A 24641-nucleotide genomic window follows, 5' to 3' on the forward strand; every position below is an offset into this window, starting at 1 on the left:
AGAGCCATTTAAGGCAGTAATTCACCTGTAGATACATTACCCTCAATTTTGATCCTTACAGTTTCTTTCGCATCTTCCCTTAAATCTGTTAACAGCCTTCAGCCTGTAGAGTTTATTTATGAACTAGACCTCACCCAGGCCTTTTATGAGATCGAGTAGATGTTTAAACTGCTGTGCAACATATGGAGGACCAGATCTATAAAAGTGGCGACCTTACTTAGATTTTTTTGTGCAAACCCTTGCAATATTGATTATCAACAATTAGCAACCAATAATGTTGATTTCCCAAGAAACCAGACATGAATTCCAGCGCCATTAAGCCTGACATGAGCAAATGAGAGAATCAAACCCCGTGGGTATTTATAGTTAGGGGTAAAACCAAAATTCTGATTGCCACCTTTTTCAGATTAGAGGTAGGAAAAGCTTAGGAATGTGTGTATGCCAAATTTTGGCTTACGAGAGAGAGAAGTAATTAACCATCTTAGTTCTTGTGTGTGGCTGTGTGCATTGTATGTTAGCACCAGGCTAAATAGGGAGTAATGAAACCAAGGAATTGAGTGCCACACTTCTGTACATGTATCATGTGGTAAAATTCCGTATCCAAAGGAATTTGTTTTCGCTAATAGCTAGGTGCAGGTTAGAAACGTTCTCAAAGCTCCCCACACACACACACACACACTCTCCTCTCTCTCTCTCTCTCTCTCTCTCTCTCTCTCTCTCTCTCTCTCTCTACAGTTTGGTAGCGCCCACATGAAGGAATAGCAAATGATTTGTTTTGATTCACAGTCATTGAACCCTTAACATGCCCGATTTCCACAGAGGCTCCATTAGGGCCGGCTTTGAGGGACAAGTTTACCACAAATTACAAGTCAGAGAATTTGTTTGTTACCATAAAAGATGTTTTCTTTCCCATATAGGAGGGTTGATGAAATAAGATGAGGTAACTAAGTGGGAATTTGCTTAAGTAGTTTGGAGAATAGCACCTTGCAGCTTGGGTAATGCTTGCTGCAACTATTTTGTATTATTGTTATTAAAATATTTCCTGTAGGGAAACTTGACAGGCATCCCAATATCATTATTGTCTACAGTGGTCCCCCCATATTCGCGGGGGATGCGTACCAGACCCCCCCATGAATAGTTAGAATCCGCGAATGTTTGGAACCCTATAAAAATGCTAAAAACAGCCTATTTTATTAGATAAAACTCAAGAAAAACCCACTAAAAAATTTCCTACATGGGTTTTTTAATAGTTTTATCATGAAAAGTGCATTTTATGATGAAATTCATCAAAAAACCAGGAATTTGTGGATATTTATCATAGAAAAATACCGCGAATGTGCGAATTTTCCGCGAATAATGCAGGGAAACGTTCCCGAGAGAAATCCGCGAATGTGTGAGTCCGCGAATCTGGAGAACGCGAATACGGGGGGTCCACTGTATATTGCTTCAACGCAAACCCAAGATTCTGGCTGGTGGACGGCTGAACAAAACAATTCCAATTAGCAGTGAGAGATACATTCCACATAAACCCCACAGAATTGAAATAATTAATTTGTGTCTTTGTTACAACACCTATTTTATATATTTGCTTCACAGTCTCATTGACTGCTTTGTAATTTCCAGTCCGTGCAGCAAAGGTTTTTTTTTCTTTTACACCCTCATGAAAAATAAATCCACCGTATTTTTGTATGCACATCCCATTACAGTCTGTTGACTGCTTTTTATTTTTCAGTCTGTTTGACTGAGTGTATTTTGATAGTCCGTGCTGCCAGTATTTTACACCCTCGTGACCCATATTTATAGTCTGTTAACTGTCATTCCATGGAAATAATTTAGTGCAGTGATCGTAACAGTGTCTTACACCATTGACGTGAATCCTCTTTGGTGGAATTCAAGGTGCAGTCTTTGTGAAAGCACACCTCAGCGTCTTATTGACGATCCTTCACATATTCCATGAAGTTATTTGTGTAGTCTTTGAAACAGTGGCCTATGTCCTGGGCATGAATTTCCACCTTCAGTGGAATTCGAGTGATAGTCATCATGACAGCACACCTTGATGTCTTCCATGACGGTCAATTTCCACTCTGGGAATCCAATCACAGTCATTCGGTACTCTATGCTCGTGTCTGGTAACAAGTAATTCCACCTTCTTCACCGTGCAAAAATTTATATTCCTTGTACGTAAGAGCTTGTCTTAAGTCCTAGAAACAATTCGTTCCACCTTAGTGGAATCTAAATTGGTCTTATTCCCGTCCTTTAGGGATGCCATTCCAGGCACAGAGACTGGCCATTCCAGAGCCTAGAGCTCACATATTTCAAGGCCTTGTACCTGCCACTTTAGACCTCTTGGTCCCAAGTCCTAATCCCCCAGGGAGTGCATTCCCACAGCGTAGTGCCTTTGTTTACCCTTAGAAGTTTCAGCAGACAGAAATGGCTGAGAGAGCAGTAGAGAGAGCTCACCAACTGGCTATGGCCAATCCTGGCATCCAGCCCTCTACATCCTGGTTCACACTCCATACTCAGTAGCATGGGCACCTTCATCAAGCAGTGGACCACGGCCGAGAGTCTTATGTGACCAGTTTCCCCAAAGGGGAGAGAAAGAGGCTTACTTTATTACAAACTGGTTCTATTTTCACCATTTCAGCCTATCTAGGGTTGAAATGACTCTTATGTCGCGGAGGTATTATATATTTTCCCAGTATTGTCAAACAAGATGTTTGTTTCATATGGACACTTGGTAAATGCCTCTCTCACTTCCCCACGAATCTGACTCATGCTTCTGTCATATCCATCTGTCTGCCACTCTCTCTGTTCCAGGCACATCAATCACTGTGGATTAATCAAGTGGCTGCCTGAGGGCAAAACAAGGGTCATAAAAGAGGTCGCAAGAAGAAGAGCATTCCCAGACTTACTCTAACCAGATGCTGAACAGGAGCACTTGGCAAATGGCTCCTCGCCACCTTACTCCCACCCCGCACCCCTATGGCTTCTCAATGTTACACTGCCGAAGTGTTACTTAAATCTAGAAGAAGTGGAGACTAGCTTCCAGAGAAGGTACAGTATGAGAGCAATGTGACAGTTAGTCTTATTCCCTCTTGTGTTGCTTCTGTGTCCATGTCCTCCCTTTGTCATCACCATAGCCACATGCCTCTTGGTCACAAAAACTTAACTCTAAGCGCTGTGGTTGCCTAGCACATAAATTACTGTTTTGTACATGAACTTCCCTGCCAGATATATACATAGCTTACGACTCTGACGTCACGACAGAAAATTCAAAACTCGCGGCACACGCTACAGGTAGGTCAGGTGATCTACCTTACCCGCCGCTGGGTGGCAGGTGTAAGAACCAACCCCCCTTTTCAGTCAGATTTTTCTCTGTCGCCGGCTTAACAGCACCTGTTGTTAAGTCCTCTCGATAGTGGATTTATTCTCGTCGCCGACGATTCTTGGATTGACTAATTTGGTGATGTACCCTTTGTTCGTTGGCTTGGCATACGCTATTTTGGATCGTTTTTTGGATTGTTCTTTGTTTATTTCTCATAATGGCTGATTCTGAACTTAAGAAATCTTCTATGTTTAGAGTATGTTCGAAGAGTGAATGTAAGGTGAGGCTTCCTAAAGCGTCTTTGGAACCTCACAATGTGTGTATGAACTGTAGGGGGAATGAATGTTCTTTCGTTAACCCTTGTCAAGAGTGTGAAAGGTTGGATGAGGACGTATGGAAGTCTCTTTCTTCCTACTTAAGGAAGTTAGAGAAGGATAGAGCACGTAAGGCTTCTTCCAGGAGTTCAAGTAGGTCTCTTGTTAGCGAACTTGATGTTGAGAACCCGACAGTAGATGTAGTTCCTTCTCCTGTTTCAGCCCCTGCTCCTAGCTTTGAACCCGAAGATTCGTGTTCGGAGAACGCAGTAAGGAGTAACGAGAGCAAAGTACGCTCATATAAAGGTAAGAGTGACAGTGAATGTGATAAGTGCAGTGCCCCTAGTAATGCTTCTAGGCCTAGACCTCTTCCAGACTCCCAGACCCAGTGGAGGAGGAAAGTCGCAGGAAGGTTAGGGAGAACCCCCACCGGTCAGGCGTCCCCTCGGCAGATCTTGTTGCTCGCTCCCAGGCTGCCTTGGATAGAGCCAAGAAGGAAGTGTTGAGACAGTGCTTCTCGTCTTCTTCGTCTCCTTCTCCTAAGCGTAGGTGGAGCGCTTTGGAGTCATCTCGCCCTCTCAAGAGAGCTTGGAAGGAGCCTTGCGCCCTTCCTTCCAGCCCCGAATCCTTCTCAGAAGAACCAGAGATCGAGCATAAGAGAGCCAGGAGATCTCAAGGATCCTCTTCTCCTTTCCGCGCTCGGGCTGCTACTCCTACCAAAGAGTTTGAGAGATCGCCAGCGCGCATCTTGGCTGGCCTACAGGCGCAGATTTCTGCTTTAGCCAACTCTTTAGCGGGGAGTTCTCACCGTTGGAAGGACATCTCCCTACTGGTGAAGAAGTCAAAGAAGGATTCTGCGGATTTTTCGCCTAATGCAGAAACAGTGCAAGAGCCTCGCAGCAGAGCCTCTTTCATTAAAGAGAGACTCAGTCGCTCTCCGAGCAGGCGCTCCTTTCACGATAGCAGATGTAAGGATCTTGACAGGCATTCTTCTCCTGAACACCGCTCTCCTAGTTTTAGGGAGGATAGACATCGCTCTCCGAAGACTCGCTCCTCTTCTTGTAAACGTCAAGAGTTTGACAAGAACAAGGATTCTCGTTCCGTCCAAGATCGCAGTAGGCGCTCTTCACCTGGAAGCCGCTCTCCTCTGTATAGGCGCACGGAGACTAGTAGGCGCTTTTCTCCAGATTTTGTTTCTTCGCCTGAGATTCGTTCGCCATCTGTCAAAATCAGAGAAGATAGTAGGCGCAAAGAGCCTAGCAAGAGACAGACTAGACTATCGCCTTCTTGCGAGCGCACTCGTTCAGATAGGCACTCAGTATCTCGCAAACGCTTTGCGTCTGATAGACGTTCTTCTTCGGAAGACTTTTCGCTTTGTGACAGGCGCCAAGAGCCTGACAAGCGAGTTGGATTGGACAAGCACCAAGGGCCTGACAAGCGCTTAGAACTTGACAGGCGCCTAGAGCCTAGCAGGCGTAAGATTCCTGATAGGCGCTCTCCTCATACTAGGAGCCCTTCAGTTGTCTCTGACAAGGATTTGGACAGACGCGCCTCCTCTAGCAGGCGCTCTATTAGTAGGCGCTCTCCCAGTAGGCGCTCTCCCTACAGGCGCTCTCCCAGCAGGCGCTCTCCCAGCAGGCGCTCTCCCTACAGGCGCTCTCCCAGCTGGCGCTCTCCCAGCAGGCGCTCTCCCAGCAGGCGCTCTCCCAGCAGGCGCTCACCCGGCAGGCGCTCTCCCAAGAGGCGCTCTCCCAGCAGGCGCTCTCCCAGTAGGAGTTCTCCTGGTAGGCGCTCTCCTAGGAAAAGCTCTCCTTTAGGCAGCCGATCGTCCAAACGTCTTTCTTCGGAAGAAGGACGTGGTGCTTCCGAGGAAGATCTTCCGAAGGATTCTTCAGGTTCCTGTTACAAGAGATTGACGGAACTCCTCTTACAAGAATTTGGAGTCTCTTTCGGCGGTTGCACCTCCTTCTCCCCCTTCCTTATTTTCTACAGCTAAAACTTCGAAGACGTCGTCGGTGGTGAAGATGAAACCTACGGTGTCAATGAAGAAAGCGCTCAAGAGCTTCGACGATTGGTTGGTCTCCTAGGAGGAGAAGGGGAAGACAGTTTTTTCCTTCCCACCTTCCAAACTTACCGGAAAGATGGGATTCTGGTACGAGTCGGGGGAACCTTTGGGTTTGATTCTTCCAGCTTCTGCAGACGCGGACTTCTCTTCGTTGGTGGATTCCGCACGTCGTTCGGCACTTAATTCAGCTAAGACGACGTGGGGAATGAGCGAACTCGACCACCTTCTGAAGGGAATGTTCCGGGTGCTGGAAGTGTTTAACTTCCTCGACTGGACCCTAGGAGTCTTAGCTAAGAAGACGAGGGATCAAGACTCTTTATCTCCAGAGGATTTACATTCAGTATTGTCTTGCATGGACAAGGCAGTGAGAGACGGTTCTGGAGAGATAGCTTCGCTTTTCGGGGCAGGAGTTGTTAAGAAGAGGGCAGTTTTCTGCTCCTTTTTAACCAAAGCGGTGTCGCACGCGCAGAGATCGTCGCTGTTATTTGCTAATCTTTCCCAGCAACTCTTCCCCAAGAAGATCATCAACGACATTTCCAACGCTCTCTGCTAAAGCGACGCAAGATATGTTGGCTCGCTCAGCGAGAATTCCTAAGGCTTCTTTTCGACCTAAGGCGAAGAAGGAGACGTCGATCAAGCAAGAGCCCTTTCGAGGAGGCCCTTCTTCCCGCGCTTCTTTCTCCAGAGGAACAAGACCTCCTAGAAGAGGAAGGACCTTCTCTCGTTCTATCAGAGCGAAGAAATAGTACGAGTGTCCTCCAGACTGCTGAGTTTTGCAGACGTCTGGGCACAGAAGGGGGCGGACAACTGGTCCCTCTCTATAATCAAAAAAGGATACCTCATTCCCTTCGTGTCGAGACCACCTTTGACCACCACACCAAGGGAGTTAGTGGCCAGGTACAAAGACCCTCACATGAATCAGGCCCTTGTTCTAGCAGTAGAGCTGATGCTGGAGAAGCAAGCGATAGAGATGGTGCAGGACCCTCATTCCGCGGGTTTCTACAACCGTCTTTTTCTTGTGCCCAAGAACTCAGGAGGATGGGGACCGGTTCTGGACGTAAGCGCCCTGAATGTCTTTGTGAAGAAGAGAAGGTTTACGATGGAGACGGTATTAGCCGCCCTTCGTCCAGGGGACTGGATGGTGTCACTAGACCTTCAGGACGCTTATTTTCATGTGCCAATCCATCCTTCTTCGCGCAAGTTCCTGAGATTCATGTGGAAAGGGAAAGTGTTTCAGTTCAGGGCTTTGTGCTTCGGCCTCTCCACAGCCCCTCAAGTCTTTACAGGGCTGATGAAGAACGTAGCCCAATGGCTTCATCTCAAAGGAGTGAGGGTGTCCCTTTACTTGGAAGATTGGCTGATCAGGGCCAAATCGAAGCAGAAATGTCTGGAGGACCTTCACATCACTCTGACCTTAGCGAGTTCTCTGGGTTTGCTGATAAACTTCGAGAAATTGCAGCTAATCCCCAGCCAAGATCGTATTTATCTGGGGATTCGGATGGTTTCTCAGGTTTTTCGGGCTTTTCCATCCCCGGAAAGGATCAACCGTTGTGCAGAGAAGGTCGCAACCTTTCTGGAGAAAGAGGTATGCACAGCAAGGGAGTGGATGAGTCTGTTGGGGACACTCTCCTCGCTGGAGCAATTCGTTTCTCTAGGGAGGTTGCACCTCAGACCCCTACAGTTCTTCCTGAATCGGAACTGGAATCAGGGTGCTCAGAACCTAGATTTTGTATTCAAAATCTCGAACGAGATAAAAGAGGATCTCCGATGGTGGGCAGACCCTCTTCTTTTCAAGGAAGGCATTTCCTTACGGTTGAAGAACCCCGACCTAGTCTTATTTGCAGACGCATCGGACAAAGGTTGTGGAGCGACTCTAGGGTCCAGAGAAGTGTCAGGCACCTGGATGGGGGAACAGGTGTCCTGGCATATAAACAAAAAAAGAGCTCATGGCGATTTGGTTAGCCCTCAAGGAGTTCGAGCCTCTCGTTCAGAAGTCTTCAGTTCAGGGCAACTCGGACAACACCACAGCCCTGGCTTACATTCGGAAACAAGGGGGGACTTACTCATTCTCCCTGTACGAAACAGCAAGAATGCTCCTCTTGTGGTCGGAGGAAAGGGAGATAAGTCTCCTCACCAGGTTCGTACAGGGAGAAAGAAATGTCAGAGCAGATCTGCTCAGCAGAAGAAACCAAGTCCTTCCCTCAGAATGGACCCTTCACTCGGACGTATGCCAGGGACTGTGGAAGATCTGGGGCAGACCTCACCTGGACCTCTTCGCAACTGCCAGGAACGTGAGTATAGACCTGTACTGTTCACCGATTTCAGACCCGAAAGCAGTAGCGGTAGACGCATTCCTGTTGGACTGGAGCAACCTAGACATTTATGCGTTTCCTCCTTTCAAGATTCTAGGGGAGACTCTAAGGAAATTCTCAGCGTCAGAAGGAGCAAGGATGACCTTGATAGCTCCATTCTGGCCCGCCCAGGACTGGTTCACAGAGGTACTGGAATGGTTGGTAGATGTTCCAAGATCTCTGCCACTAAGAGTCGATCTGCTCAAACAGCCCCACTTCGACAGGTTTCACAAGAACCTCCCCGCTCTCAGTCTAACTGGATTCAGACTATCAAGAGTCTGGTCAGAGCTAAGGGGTTTTCGGCAAAGTCTACAAGAGCAATTGCCAATGCACGTAGACCTTCCACTTCCAGGGTCTACCAGTCGAAGTGGGATGTTTTTCGACGTTGGTGCAGGAATCAGAACGTTTCCTCCTCCAGTACCTCTGTGACCCAGATAGCAGATTTTCTTATTTTCCTGGGGGAAAAATGCAGTTTGGTAGTCTCTACCATTAAGGGCTACAGGAGTATGCTATCTTCTGTGTTCAGACACAGGGGATTAAACATCTCCGAAGATAAGGATCTGCATGACTTAATCAAGTCTTTTGAGACTTCTAAAAGGAACTCTTGTTTAACACCAAGCTGGAACCTGGATGTAGTGCTATCGTTCTTAAGATCCGCTAGATTCGAACCTCTCCATTCAGCTTCCTTCAGAGATCTTACTATGAAGACCTTGTTTCTCTGCACTTTAGCTTCGGCTAAGAGAGTAAGCGAACTGCAAGCTTTGGAAGGAGATGTTGGGTTCCAAGGAGACTCAGCTGTGTGTTCGTTTCTCCCGTCTTTCTTGGCCAAGAATGAAAACCCCTCTTCACCTTGGCCCAGGAGCTTCAAAATTAAAAGCTTATCCTCTCTAGTTGGATCAGAAGAGGAGAGGTCCCTTTGCCCTGTAAGGAGCTTAAAGTTTTATCTCCAGAAGAAGAAACAACTTGGGGCTAACTCAGACATCCTATGGTGTTCCGTAAGAGATCCTAGTAGGCCCTTATCAAAGAATGCCCTGTCATTCTTTATAAGGAACCTTATCAAAGAAGCTCACGCATCTTGTGACCAAGATCAGTTTAGACTTCTTAAAGTCAAGGCACATGAGGTAAGGGCCATCTCTACGTCTTTGGCTTTCAAGAAGAACATGTCCCTACAAAACCTCATGAAGGCGACTTATTGGAGGTGTGAGTCAGTCTTTGCCAACCACTACCTGAAAGACGTAAGAATTACGTATGAGAAGTGCTTTGGGTTAGGCCCGTACGTATCGGCGGATTCAGTGCTGGGCCAGGGAGGTGAAGCATATCCTTTTTAAATATTTTCCCTTATTGTATTTGTATTGTGTTTTTTGGTTGTGGGAAGGAGGATGCAGGAGGCATCTCCTTCTTTCGTAGTATTAACATTTGTATTTTGGTTAGGTGATTGTTTTGTGCTTGAAGCTCCTTGCAAGGGTAGTGGACAGGCTCTGTCATTTAAGTGGGTTGATCCCCATTGACTAGACCCTAACTGGATTCTGCCAAGTAAGAGGAGTCAGTTCCCAATGGTAGACCCAAAGAGTTTTTCAGCTGTAGGTCACGCCCTCGCTGTAACTCTTCAGGCAACGCAGACTTGTAGACAGTAACTATGAAGTCTTCTGCCTAAATCAGGTAAGAACCAAGGGTATTTATTACTTTAACATATGTTTTTTCCCCTTTCTCTGGACTTATAAGTCTCTTTCCCTCCACCAAGGGTGTCAATCAGCTATGTATATATCTGGCAGGGAAGTTCATGTACAAAAATGATATTGTTAGTATACAATAAAGTTTTGTACATACTTACCTGGCAGATATATACGATTGATGGCCCTCCCAGCCTCCCCTCAGGAGACAGGTGGAAGAGAAAAATCTGACTGAAAAGGGGGGTTGGTTCTTACACCTGCCACCCAGCGGCGGGTAAGGTAGATCACCTGACCTACCTGTAGCGTGTGCCGCGAGTTTTGAATTTTCTGTCGTGACGTCAGAGTCGTAAGCTATGTATATATTTGCCAGGTAAGTATGTACAAAACTTTCTTGTATACTAACAATATCATTTTGCTTATTGCTTGTATAACCTCTCTTTTATTAGCATCTGCTAAGATTAATTAATACCGTAACTTTCTGTGGAGTGATTCAGTCACTTCTTTGCCCTTTGAGGGAATTGGGAATGTAAGACTTATATGAAGCCAGTAGGGAGTTTGGTGGCCTCACCACACTCAATCAATCACTGTTTGTGCCACACGTGCATCCATATGCCATACCTCATCCAGGTATTCATCCTGTGTTCATTCTTGCTGTGGAGGTGGAATCTATCATTGAATGCTCTGGGCTTCCCCATATCCGTGCTCCAGGACCATTCACATGCTGGCAAACCTGACCACGTGATTTCAGTGCTTCAATCAACCTGATTAAATCCCTTTAATTCGGACCCTAAGACTCCTTCGCATCCTTAACCCTTTAAGTGTTTACTACGTATATACACGTAATGCGCTAACGCTCCCAGAGCCATTCAGTATGTAGATATACGGGGAGCAGATGTTCTGACTGAGGCATTTAATACGTACTGTCAATTGATTTTTCCTGCCTTTCTTTCAAGGTTACTCCTCTATAACATATTTTCTCTAGGTCCAAGGAAGGGTTATTGCCCATATCCAAACAAAACCACTTCCTCTCGAACCCCCTTCTATTAAAAATTTCCTGATTTTCTATATCTAATGCAGGAATTCGCCAAACACTTGGCGACATCGCTATGTAGCGGGACAGCACACTGCTGGATTGGTTCGCTCTCTTACACAGAATTTTGGTCTTTCGACGTAGGGGGTAAAAGGGCTATAATCCTATCTAATCCAACTTTGTGTTGATCGTGAGATACTTTCCTCTGCTTTTCTTTTCCAGCTCTAGTGCAAACGAAAAACGATAAGTACGTAATTGTAGTTTATTGCCATTATTCCGACTGAAAAAATACACTGGAGGGTTACAGAAGAAAAGGTTAGATATATAGAACGCACAAACTTTCATACATGAAGCAATACACAAGTACTATAATCTAAATGAAAATCATGTACAGAATTCTTGGACAACAGACATTGTTGAAAATTCATCCGACTGTGAGAACGATGAAAACGAAAACAGAGGGCTGACAAGGTAAGATATAGTATGTATAATGATTGTGGATGGGTTCCCAGCAATTTCCGGTCCTAAGATTTCGTATATGACAACAGTGGCAGTTTCATTACATTGATAAAGGAAATTATAAAGAGAGATTATGAAATTTGTCTGCATCACCGTTTTCTCAGTGAAATTATCCTTTAGTCGTGTAAGGAGAGAGAGAGAGAAAACTGTTTTCTTTGTTTTAGACTTTACCCGCCTTTGAACACCGAGGCCATATAATACAGTAGTTTGAATCTAACAGTTTGGTCATTGATAATTTATAATGTTAGAGAATTTTAATAACACTATAAGAAGAATAATATATATATATATATATACTATATATATATATATATATATATATATATATATATATACGTATATATATACTATATATATATATATATATATATTATATATATATATATATATATATATATATATATATATATATATATATATATATATCTTATATATATATATATATATATATATATATATATATATATATATATATATATATATATTATATATATATATAATATATATATATATATATATATATATATATATATATATATATATATATATATATATATATATATTATATATGAGTATGCATGAGTGTGTATTTATGTATATAATTAGATGTATAGTGTACACAGAAACACTGCACAATATGGGTGTCCTTAGCTACCTTTCAAAACTTCCTCCTGACTTATAATCTGGCTACAAATAATCTGCATTCCTCAATTTGGGGTTCTTTAATCCGGTCATAGAATTCTAATTATCCCTCCCCAGGGCTGTCCAGAAGAAAGAGGCCGTTCCGGGACAGGGTGGAGTTAGTCTGCCGTCACTTGAGGAGCCAATACCAGTAATTTTTTTTTTTATCACATTATATAATTTATTGTCATAGGTGAGTCTCGGTTAGATATTGGGCATTAGTATAATTTATTTATGTGATTAAAAACAAGATCATCTGCTCCCTATCTTTTGATCAGAGCAGTTTACTTAATTATTTCAATCCTTCAGATTACTGTTCATTTTACGTCTTCACGGTTAGATTGCGCACATGCACAAAAAATTGTGTTCAGATGTGCAGCTGTGTGAAAGGGATCCTAAATTGTTCTATTATATGTGTCTTGTCAACGTGTTTCCTGCTCAAACTTTAATATCCCTTCTGATGAAGACGAAATAATAGATGAATCGGAACTTCCCACAATCGATACAAATGGCAGTGATACTGAGTATCCCTGAGAACATATTGAGGGTCACCAGCACATAATTGACCATAAATCAGAAAAAATACATCATGAGAAAAAACAGGAAACTAGCAGTGGAAATCTCTGTGATTCTCATACAGAGGAATTAAGTATTTCACCATCTACTTCTGCTGCAATGGAGCATCCAAGGAAATCAGCAAGGAGATCAAATTTTCAGTCTAAGAACTAAGCATGTGACAGAAAAGTGAGAAGAATTATTTGTGGAGTAGGCCTCAACGATATACCATTAAAAAATAATAAAATAAAATATAAAAAAAAGCGCTTATGCACTCCATCTCATGGGTGGTGTAGAAGAGGAGTATTTTCAATATTTGATACTGCAATTATAGACAAAAATTCACAGAGTTATTTTTGTAGAAGATTAAATGTTCTTTAATTATGTACTTCATAGTAATTTTCGTCAGACCAACCGTTTTCAAGGAATAGCGGAAAACTGAAATTTGGCAGCCATTTTTCAAGATGGCTAACGAAGCTTAGCGTCAATTAATGGAGATTTTTGAAACGTATTTCGAAGTGTCTAGAAATATCATTTACCAATTTTCAGCTTGTAAAGTTTTTCATTTATTTGACTAAAAAACGCCTAATGAGACTACACTATTAGTGACTATCCCTTTCATCCAGGTAATGTGCCGTGTCCCTTTTATCCAGTTATTGTTGTGGTGACTGTCACTTTTATCCAGGTAATACTGTGGTGACTGTCAGTTTTATTCAGGTATAACTTTAGTGACTGTTCCTTTTATCTAGGTATTATTGTACTGTCTGTCCATTTTATCCAGGTATTACTGTGACGACTTTGTGGTGACTCTTTTTTTTCTAGGTACTGTGGTGACTGTCCCTTTTATCTATATAGTACTGTACTGTCTATCACCTTAACCAGGTATTACTGTACTGCTTATCCCTTCTATCCAGATATTACTGTGGTGACTGTCTCTTTTATCCAGGTAATACAGTTCTGTCTGTCGCTTTTATATAGGTATTACTTAGGTAATTGTCCCCTTTATCCCCAGATATTACTGTGGTAATTATCCCCTTTATCCAGATATTACTGTGGTAATTGTCCCCTTTATCCAGATATTACTGTGGTAATTGTCCCCTTTATCCAGATATTACTGTGGTAATTGTCCCCTTTATCCAGGTATTACTGTGGTAATCGTCCCCTTTATCCAGGTATTACTGTGGTAATTGTCCCCTTTATCCAGATATTACTGTGGTAATTGTCCCTTTTATCCAGATATTACTGTGGTAATTGTCCCCTTTATCCAGATATTACTGTGGTAATTGTCCTCTTTATCCAGGTATTACTGTCGTGACTGTCCCTTATATCTGGGTATTTAGTGACTATCCCTTATATCTAGGTATTACTTTAGTGACTATCCCTTTCATCCAGGTAATATTGTGCTGTCTGTCCCCTTTATCCAGGCATTGTTGTGGTGACTGTCCCTTTTATCCAGGTATTACTGTGGTGACTGTCAGTTTTATTCAGGTATAACTTTAGTGACTGTTCCTTTTATCTAGGTATTATTGTACTGTCTGTCCCTTTTATCCAGGTATTACTGTTGATGACTGAAAAGGATGTTCAATAATATATTTGCATAGTCTCAATTACATGAAATGGGGTATGATAAACCCGTAGTGTTTAGTTACCACATAAGTTACAAAGGGAAGGGGGATGGGGATGGAGGAAGGGAAAGGGAGGTACCTTATTATCTAAGTTGGGTCAAATGATTGTCATATGTCAAATTTTGTCTAGATCGGTCAAGTGGTTCAGGTTTCATTGTGCACAAAGTTACTAATATAAATACAAAACAAATATAATACCATACAAACATTCACTTTTACATTGTCAGTCTCAGAAAGGTCGAATCGTTGTTAAAGTTTCTCTTCCAACCAAACGATCATCACACGAAGGTCTCTGGCACTTGCACTCCATTAGGATCCAGGAAGACTAATATTCCAGGGTTTTTCCATTTTCCCTTGAGGCAGAACAACTACCACTGTCATTGCTAAGATAAACTAGGAGACAGCAAATGAGTGGGGCCTCTGTATGCCATCTTATGAGGCATGTTTGGAGTCCCCTGTGCGTTTTTTTTTTAATGGTGGGTGAGTGCGTGTTAGGTCCATTGGATTTTATATTAAAACATTTTTCAACAAGGTAGGGAACTGCATTCTTGCAATGGAGGCTTGCAGGCTGCACAGTTTACCCAAAGGTGACTGGGCACAGCTGCAGTACAAAGAAACTTCAATATGTCTTTTTCCTGAAGCTTTGAAATGACATACAATTTACATTCTTCATTGTATGCTTTCCTTACTTATAAAATGAAATGCAGGCCTTCCCAGCTAATACGTGGAGACTTTGGATGACCATAAAGAGGTGAAGGTTCATAGGAGTAAACTCCGAAGCTAATAAGCGTGTGACTCTGCTGTTGCAGAACTTGATAGTTAAGAGGCAGCAGTATTATCTCAAAGGACCATGTGATATCACTTTAATAATTTCTGACCTCTATTGTTATTTCTTTTTTAATATACATACTTGTTGATTTATCTTTGTTTTTGTAACATTTCCTTTGCTCTGGTTATCATTATTTTGCAGTGACCGTTATACTGTAAAATCCTGCATTACATCTTTTGGTCTTATAGTTTCATTCTTTAAGAATTTACATAATTATGAAATATTGCTGTAACAGCAATACTATCCACGTGATTTGCAGCCATGATGTGTCTGCTAGCTAACTTTGTGTTCTCATTCACGTGGAAATGCTTCTCCATTACAAACATAGCTCCATCAATCAGTTCTGTGGATTGACGTTATCTGGAATGTCGTATTAAATAATGATTAATAGCTAATTACAAGTGATTGGTAATTTACAGCGCTGCTTTTCCCAATGTTGATTGTTTACAGGTTCAGTGCAGTTTACCGCCGTCTAGTGCCCAAACCCGTATCTGTTGGTAAGAATTATGCTTCGGGGAAGAAAAGGTTAGCAGCCTGGTTTGTCTCTAACTGTGAAACCAAATCTGGCAGGGAAAGGTAAGTTGTGAAATCGAAATATCGCCAAGCTGTTTTATTTTTCATTTTGTTCATGAATCTTACCTGCCAGATATATATATAGCTGTATTCTCCGAAGTCCGACAGAATTTCAAAACTCCCGGCACACGCAGTGGTCGGCCAGGTGGTAGTACCCATTCCCGCCGCTGGAAGGCGGGCATCAGGAACCATTCCCATTTTCTGTCAGATTTTCTCTGTCGCCAGTGCAGCCAACAAGTGTTTTCTGCACCTCCGTCATTGGATTTTGGAACTCTTTTGGTCACTTGAGTATCCCGATTGATTTTTGGTTATTTGATTTGGATTGGTGGTTAGGCATAGCTAATTGTGGATTGGTTTTAAATTTGGCTTGATTTTTCCTTAAACTTAAGATGTCTGGATCTAGTTCGACTAGCGCCAGAGTATGTTGTGTGGAAGAATGCAAGGTGAGGCTACTGAAAACTTCGGTAGACCCTCATACAGTGTGCGTGAATTGTCGGAAACATGTTTGTATGTTTGATGATCGCTGCAATGAATGTGAGAGTATGTCTGATTCTGCGTGGAAGACGTATGAATCATATGTGTGTAAAATAGAAAGAGATGGGTAAAGAGGAGTGTAACACCAGTTACACATCCAGTGGAATTTATCCCTCCTAAAGCTGTGATGCCTGCGGGCAGAGTCTCGGCTAAGATCAGAGGAAAGAAATGAACCAGAGATCCTTCAGCCACCAGTAGGAGCCAGGCTTCGACTATTCTCAAAAGCTTGGATAGAGAGGAATGCGGACAGCTGGTCGCTCAACGTCATCAAGCAGGGGTACAAGATTCCTTTCTTGAAACCTCCCCCACTGTGCACGACACCCAAGGATTTATCCCCTATTTACCATCAGGAGAAGCAACAAATCCTTTTTGATCTGCTCGAGCAGATGTTAGAAAAGAGCGGTGGAACAGGTCGTAGACCTGGAATCCCCAGGCTTCTACAACAGGATATTCCTGGTGCCGAAACAGTCGGGAGGTTGGCGACCAGTCTTAGATGTGAGCAGTCTGAATCAGTTCATACAGAAGCAGAAATTCAAGATGGAGACACCTCAGTCAGTTCTTGGGACCTTAAGACCAAGCGATTGGATGGTTTCATTAGACCTTCAAGACGCGTATTTCCACGTCCCCATCCATCCACAGTCGATGAAGTATCTTCGGTTTGTCCTAAAAGGGACAGTTTATTAATTCAGGGCGCTTTGCTTCGGATTGAGCACGGCCCCTACGGTCTTCACGACTTTAATGAAGAACGTGGCGAGGTGGCTTCATCTTGCAAATATCAGTCTCTCTATGTACCTGGACGACTGGCTCATTCGTGCCTCCACTCAAACGCGGTGTCTGAAGGATCTTCAAACAACTTTATCGTTGGTGAAGTCCCTGTGACTACTGGTGAATTTTGAAAAGTCACATCTGATTCCAACCCAATCCATCCTGTATCTGGGGATTCAGATGGATTCAGTGGCTTTTCGAGCTTTTCCGTCCCAGGGACGTCAGCAGCAATGTTTAGACAAAGTGTCAGCCTTCCTAAGGAAAGATTCATGCTCGGTGAGGGAATGGATGAGCCTGCTGGGGACCATTTCCTCGCTGGAGAAGTTTGTTTCCTTGGGGAGACTGCACCTCAGACCGCTACAATTTTTTCTCAAGGACAATTGGAAAGAAAACAAGAATCTGGATATGATCTTAAAAATCTCAGGAGAGGTAAAACATCACTTAAAATGGTGGCTAGATCCAGTGAAGTTGTTGGAGGGCGTGTCTCTCAAGCTTCAGAGCCCTGACCTAGTGTTGTTCTCCGACGCGTCCACCATGGGGTGGGGAGCAACATTAGGGGGGGAAGAAGTGTCAGGCACCTGGAGAGGGGAACAGGTGTCCTGGCACATAAACCTAAAGGAAATGGCAGCCATCTTTTTAGCTCTCCAGTTTTTCCAAGAAAAAGTCTCTCATCGAATAGTCCAAGCCAACTCAGACAACACCACAGCTCTGGCGTACTTGAAGAAGCAGGGAGGAACACAGTCTCGGTCCCTTTTTGCTCTGGCAAAGGAGATCTTGCTGTGGGCAAGGGCACTGGACGTCACGATCCTTACAAGGTTCGTAGCAGGAGTAGAGAACGTCCGGGCAGATCTCCTCAGCAGACGAGGTCAACTTCTGCCAACCGAGTGGACTCTGCATCAGGAGGTATGCCAAGTGCTGTGGGGGTTATGGGGACATCCACTCGTGGACATCTTTGCAATGTCCAGAACGAAGAGCCTTCCACTGTACTGCTCCCCAGTACTCGACCCAGCGGCAGTGGCGATAGACGCACTTCTCTGGGACTGGACGGGGATGGACCTGTACGCCTTTCCCCCGTTCAAGATCTTAGGGGAAGTCATGAGAAAGTTTGCGGCGTCGGAAGGGACGAGAATGACTGATCGCCCCGTTCTGGCTGGCGAGAGACTGGTTCACAGAGGTCATGGCCTTCGTAGTAGACTTCCCGAGGACGCTTCCAGTAAGGACAGATCTACTCAGACAGCCCCACTTCGAGAGGTACCACAGAAACCTCTCCGCTCTGAGTCTGACTGCATTCAGACTATCCAAAAGTTGGCCAGAGCGAGAGGCTTTTCTAGATCAGTGGCAAAAGCTATCGCCAGTGCAAGAAGAGCTTCATCCAACACAGTGTACCAATCGAAGTGGGCAGTCTTCAGGAGTTGGTGCAAGAAGAACGGCATTTCCTCCACCACGACCTCTGTGAGCCAGATTGCTGACTTCCTTTTATATCTGAGAAGGGATCTAAAACTTGCAGTCTCTACAATCAAGGGATATAGGAGTGTGCTTTCAGTTGTCTTTAGGCACAGAGGCCTGGACTTGGCGGACAACAGAGACCTTCACGATCTCTTGAGATCTTTCGAAACAGCGAAGGTTCAACAACCCAGGTTGCAGTCTTGGAACTTAGATGTAGTTCTGAAGTTCCTCATGTCCAGTCCATTCGAACCTATGCATACGGCTTCCCTGAGGGATGTTACCAGAAAAGCTATCTTCCTGATTGCTCTGGCGACGGCGAAGAGTGTCAGCGAGGTGCAAGCGATTAGCAAATACGTGGGCTTTAAAGGTTATAACGCGGTCTGTTCCTTGAGCCCAACGTTCCTGGGAAAAAATGAAAATCCGTCCAACCCTTGGCCTAGGACCTTCGAAATTAAAGGGATGGCCGAAATCGTTGGGCGCGAGCCAGAGAGAGTTCTGTGCCCTGTTAGGGCTCTCAAATTCTACCTAAAGAAGACGAAGGATTGTAACTTTTGGTGTTCGGTAAGGAAGCCAAATTTACCAATGTCAAAGAATGCTTTGGCTTTTTTCTTGAGGGACACCATCAAGGAAGCGCATTCATCCTGTCAAGACAATGATATGAAAATGTTGAAGGTGAATGCGCATGAAGTGAGGGCTATTTCTACGTCAGTATCCTTCCAAAAGAACATGGCACTCAATGACATCTTGAATGCCACATTTTGGCGTAGTAATTCAGTGTTTGCCTCTCACTACATACAAGAACTGTTACTCTTTGGGCCCATATGTCGCAGCAGACACTATATTGGGGACAGAGAGTAGCACTCTTCCTATCATTTAGGAAATAATATGTTAGTTTGGACTTTAATTTTATTTCTTTTTATTTTTATTTTTATTTTTATTATGTTTATATAGGTGTTTAGTTTATTGTGGTCTTGGGTCGGCCGCCTTAGGCGGACTTCCCTCCATTAGCCTTGGTTATACGAAGTTTAACCAGATAGGCTAGGTCAGGTGGTAATGTTTTTGCTTCGCCCTCATAGTAGGGTAAAATGTTTTTGTCACATTGTGATCACGTCCCCATTGACAAATCATCTGGAGCGCACCAGCTACATAGGTCACGTCCTTGCTGGCACCTCCAGTGAAGCATTAACAGCATTCAGTGTCTAATCAACACCTATATGATCTGTCACATTGTGGTCACGCTCCCCGTGACAGTTCATTAGAGCGCACCAGCTACACAGGTCACGTCCTTGCTGGCACCTCTAGGAATGCATTACCCAAAATTGGAGGTCTATAATGTAGGATCTAGTTGCTTTGTGGTCACGCCCCCGTTAACAGATCCTCTAGAGCTCAACAGCGTCGCAGGTCACTACCTTGCTGGAGTCTCTAGTAAAGCAGAAGCAGACTTGGGTGACGGTCCTCACAAAGTCAGCTATGCTAACAGGTAAGGAACCAAGATATCAATCATATAGATGAAATTGTTTCCCAAATCCGAGTCTGTCTCCCCCTTCCTCCAAAGGTGGGATTCAGCTATATATATGTCTGGCAGGTATGATTCATGAACAAAATGATATTGTTATGATACAATAAAGTTTGTTCATACTTACCTGGCAGATATATATAATCAAAGTGCCCACCCACCTCCCCTCAGGAGACAGTGGCACTAGAAAATCTGACAGAAAATGGGAATGGTTCCTGACGCCCGCCTCCCAGCGGCGGGAATGGATACTACCACCTGGCCGACCACTGCGTGTGCCGGGAGTTTTGAAATTCTGTCGGACTTCGGAGAATACAGCTATATATATATCTGCCAGGTAAGTATGAACAAACTTTATTGTATCATAACAATATAATTTCTAAAGATACCTGGAAGATCTGGGAACAACGTCTTCCATTTTTATCTCTTTTTCTGGATTTGTTACCGTCTTTTCGTCTATCTTTCCATAACATCATTACAATCTCATTTGGTTCTCTAAAGGTGCTTTAAATTCATATAAAAAAATTTTAGTAATATTTTAAACGCTTCTTTTTTATGTCTAGCCCTTAATCGTTTCTTGCAGGCCACAGTATATCAGGTTTTATAGTGACAGGTGGTCTTAGCACGATTGAGAAACCTTCCGGCTCATCTCATTCGGAAGTGTTTACAAACCTTGTTTTGATGAAAATTTTCCTTTTGGAATGTAGCTGGCAAGATTTTGAATTTTTTTCTCATTTATTTGATTTGCAAAAAAAAAAAAAAATGTGAATTAGAGAAGGGAAATATTACTGCCTACCTCTCCGAACATTTTCCATAAAACATACTTACTGTTACCAAAACGTGTGTACGACGAAGCACGTTTCTAAGTTACGTTTCTCGACTTTCCTATGGCTGGCTCAAAAGAGTCGTACTAAAAACAACTGGGGAACATTGCAGCAATCTGATGTAAAGAAGTTAGACAGTTAAGCAAGAAGGGAACAGGGGAAACATATGAAAATTGAAAGGCAGTCAGCGGTCACAGGCCAGAAAGGATACCGAAAAGAGGTCACTTACACCTTCTACTGTCTGGTGCGTGCGGGGCAATTCTCTCCAGAAATGTTACCTCCCTCTTGTTCATTCTGATCCTTTAGCATCAAGCACACACAAGATATACCAATAGGACACAGGATTGTTAATTGTTCTTCTAATGGCTGTATCTGAACGAAAATGGTTTTAGCAGTAAGAGCTAATACAGCTTGTTTTCTGGTTATGTAGCTATGTTGTCTTTTTAAGAAGAACGTTGATATCATGATTAATCTTGAATAATATGAATATCCTATGAAGGCATAATATGGAGATAATTCTCTCTCTCTCTCTCTCTCTCTCTCTCTCTCTCTCTCTCTCTCTCTCTCTCTCTCTCTCTCTCTCTCTAGATATCTTAGCTAAGATAGTTGATTTTGATGAGTTTTTTAAAAGTATTCAGTCATACTTAATTTCTGTTCATTATCTACTCAGTCGTAACTTAATCCATTACTCATTTGTTGGCACAATTATGCCCAATGGCAAAACAATGAACCCTTGTGTGTTTGGGAGAAGATATATAAGTTTTATCATTAGGAGTGAGTTGTTTACTTTATTACATGCTGTTAATTTAAAACCTTCCGTGGCTCTATGAATGTACATAATTCATTTAAAATATTCTCTAAATATTAAGGTTAGCATTTGAAAGCTTCTTTAAATATTAAGTAAAGCTTATTAATGTTACAAGAGGAAATACAGCATTCGTGAGGGGCTCCTACAATAAAATTAGTAAGTGTAACTCATATTTCTTCTTTGGATGTATTTTTGTTGTCATTGGCATTTTTCATCTGTAACAAGAGATGCCTTTCTTATTTCCACAGGTTAGTAAAAAAGCTCAAAAAATGGATTAGGATTGATGTGTACGGACGCTGTGGTTCGTATAAATGTCCCTGGAAGAATGGCAAGAGTAATAATTGCTATGAATTGATTGAACGGAAGTACAAATTCTACTTTTCGTTTGAGAATTCCCTCTGCAAGGATTATGCAACTGAAAAAATATTCAATATTCTTCGGTAAGTCACTGTTTGTTTTTACCTTAGTTCGTATGGTTGGTTGGACTTGTAGATACTATCATGTATCAAGTCCCACACCTCTCAAGGACAGTCAACTGTTATGAAAGCCAAAATTTGTGGCAGGAAGTTATATTTGTTGGTTATCTGTCGTGTTGTTGTAATACTAATTTCTATGGAAAAAATTCATGAAAATCCAACGGGCTGTGTGTGTGCCAGCTCATGTTTATAATGAGGACACAAACTCTTTAATATGTATGTCAGGATGAAAGGTCTTGGAATTTACCATAATATTCAAGTAAGATATAACCAAAAACATGTTGTCGGTATGATTGACAGGTATTGGCGAGGCAAATGTGCAGAATCAATCTTCTGGGAACTTATCTGTGCCCATGAAAAAGAACTCAAAAGTTATCTCATTTGCCAAGTACACAATGATAGAGCTTCTAGGATGTAAAGTTGAATCTCCTAAAATAGTGACTAAATATTGCACCATAAATCTTGGCAGTAAACTAAGAAATCGAAAAAAATAAGAGTGATAAACCAAACAACAATGCTCTTAACACTGATTTTCTTTATTAACCCCTTTACTGGGACCCGTATACTTTATATAAACAGTAAATGTAACGATTCTTTGAATCTAATAAAAAAATTACCTTATACACACAGGGGTGATGGTACATCAATACTATTTTGCTATAATTAACAACTTTATTATCGACATTCAAAAATTTAAGAAACTATTCTTGATGAAGTAAGGAACCTGCACTTTTAGTTTTTAAACCATCCCCAAATACCTTAAAATTGGAGGTGGCAAACCTTTGAAGTCATCACTCCGTCTATCAACTCTAATCTGCTAAATGTTTCAGACTTTACATACAAACTTTTAGCTCACAAACACTTTCAAAGATACAAAATTCAGTGTCTGCTCAATATGTAGAATATATAACCATTATTTCAAGAAATTTATTATCACTTTTTCAAGGAAAGACGAAAGGCTTTTCTTTATTATCATCTTTCTTCGGGGTAGAGAGACCAAAAAATTTAGATAGCACATATTATTACCTAACAGTGCTATATGCCATAGGATAATCGCAATGATGGATGCCTAGGCTTACTTGTCGCACTTACAAATATTTTCACTTTCCACGCGGGCTCTCGGAACGGAACCTATTTGTATGTATTATAGTATAAAGGGTTGGTGACTGACTGAAGAAGCGCGTAATTTTATGAATGATTAGCACATCAGTAATGCTTTACTATACTTTCAGATTTAATGTTGTGCCAGTGGTGTATGGACTTATGAATTACACAGCAAAATTGCCTCCTAAGTCGTATATTGATGCCCTTGCCTTCCCAACTGCCAAGAGTTTGGCAACCTACCTCATGTTTTTACATAAAAATGATGCAGCATACAATGAATATTTCAGGTAGGCTTCGCCAGTATTGACTTCATGTTTATTTTTTCTATTTTATTGTGTATATATCAAGTATGTACTCCACAATTTTATTTCTCTACACACACACTTACCGTTTTGGTTTCCACCAACTCATGAATCCTGAACGATGAAAAAGGCCTGTATATTTAGCATTCCATGTGTATATATATATATATATATATATATATATATATATATATATATATATATATATATATATATATATATATATATATATATATATATATATATATATACACAGTAGTACCTCGAGATATGAAATTAATCCGTTCCGAGGCGCCCTTCGTATCATGAGGTTTTTGTATCTAGGACCACATTTTGCATGTAAAATGGCTAATCCGTTCCAAGCCCTCCAAAAACACCCCATTAAATTTCATAGTAAAGCTAAATTGACCTATAAACAATGAAATACTACAACAATTTGGACCATTCAATACCTAAATTAAGACTAAAAATGCAAAACCTGTAAATTAAGTGTACATTAGTGTACAAGAAATATTATTACTGTAATGTAAAATGTGGAAGCTTACCTTTCGAGTGAGGCTACGTACATACGTAACTATCCAAGGAAGATTGCTTCTGCCTACATACTTTTTCACAATGTTCCTGTGTGAGCCTTTTCGGGGGGTGTCTTCTACAAATGATTGCACTTTATGAAAAGCGGCTTTAATTTCTGCCTTTTTATTTTTGTATGTAATATGTACGTACGTACGCTTTAAAAAATATACGTACGTGCTACAACGTAACTATCCCAGGAAGATTGCTTCTGCCTACATACTTTTTCACTATGTTCCTGTGTGAGCCTTTTTTGGGGGTGTCTTCTTCAAATGATTGCACTTTATGAAAAGCTGCTTTAATTTCTGCCGTTTTTTTCTTCTTTTTTTCTATTTTTAACTTTTTTTTTACTCTTTTTACTTTACGTATGTTTTTTTATTTATTTTTTTTTTTTTTTACAGAATTTCAACTTTCTTTTTTTGCACCTCATGACTCTGTTGACCCTGGTGTCCATCAAAACCCTGTTCAACCAAATGCTCTCTCTGCAACTGATTTGGGTACTGAATGTTCGGCTGCTGACCTTCAACATAAACTGAAGTGCCTTGATTATACGTACACTACATACTGGTATGCATGTTGTAAATGATTGGTCTACACCCTCTGTTCAGCAGGGAGTGGAGATTCTACCAACCTTGCAAAGTTTCCAGTTATCCCATGAGAGAGACCTTGATCACTTATCCCATGTGAGAGATCTTGGTCACTTTTTTTTAAAATATTAGTATTACGTACACATTGACGATCCCGAAAATGAATACCGCGTGC

At 42.1% G+C, this 24641-nt stretch overlaps 1 protein-coding gene across 2 annotated transcripts in view; it reads left to right on the forward strand.

Moving 5' to 3' along the window:
- Window positions 1–24641, forward strand: part of LOC135206277 (alpha-(1,3)-fucosyltransferase C-like) — a 239250-nt gene that overhangs the window by 134785 nt on the left and 79824 nt on the right. For both annotated transcript variants that reach the window (XM_064237696.1, XM_064237697.1), the window contains 3 exons: window positions 15415–15540; window positions 21676–21867; window positions 23136–23294. In XM_064237696.1, coding sequence (XP_064093766.1) covers window positions 15415–15540; window positions 21676–21867; window positions 23136–23294 — 477 coding nt within the window. The remainder of the gene's footprint in view (window positions 1–15414; window positions 15541–21675; window positions 21868–23135; window positions 23295–24641) is intronic.

Source organism: Macrobrachium nipponense, chromosome 29 (genome assembly GCF_015104395.2).
Source record: "Macrobrachium nipponense isolate FS-2020 chromosome 29, ASM1510439v2, whole genome shotgun sequence".
NCBI classification, from domain to species: Eukaryota; Metazoa; Arthropoda; class Malacostraca; order Decapoda; family Palaemonidae; genus Macrobrachium; species Macrobrachium nipponense.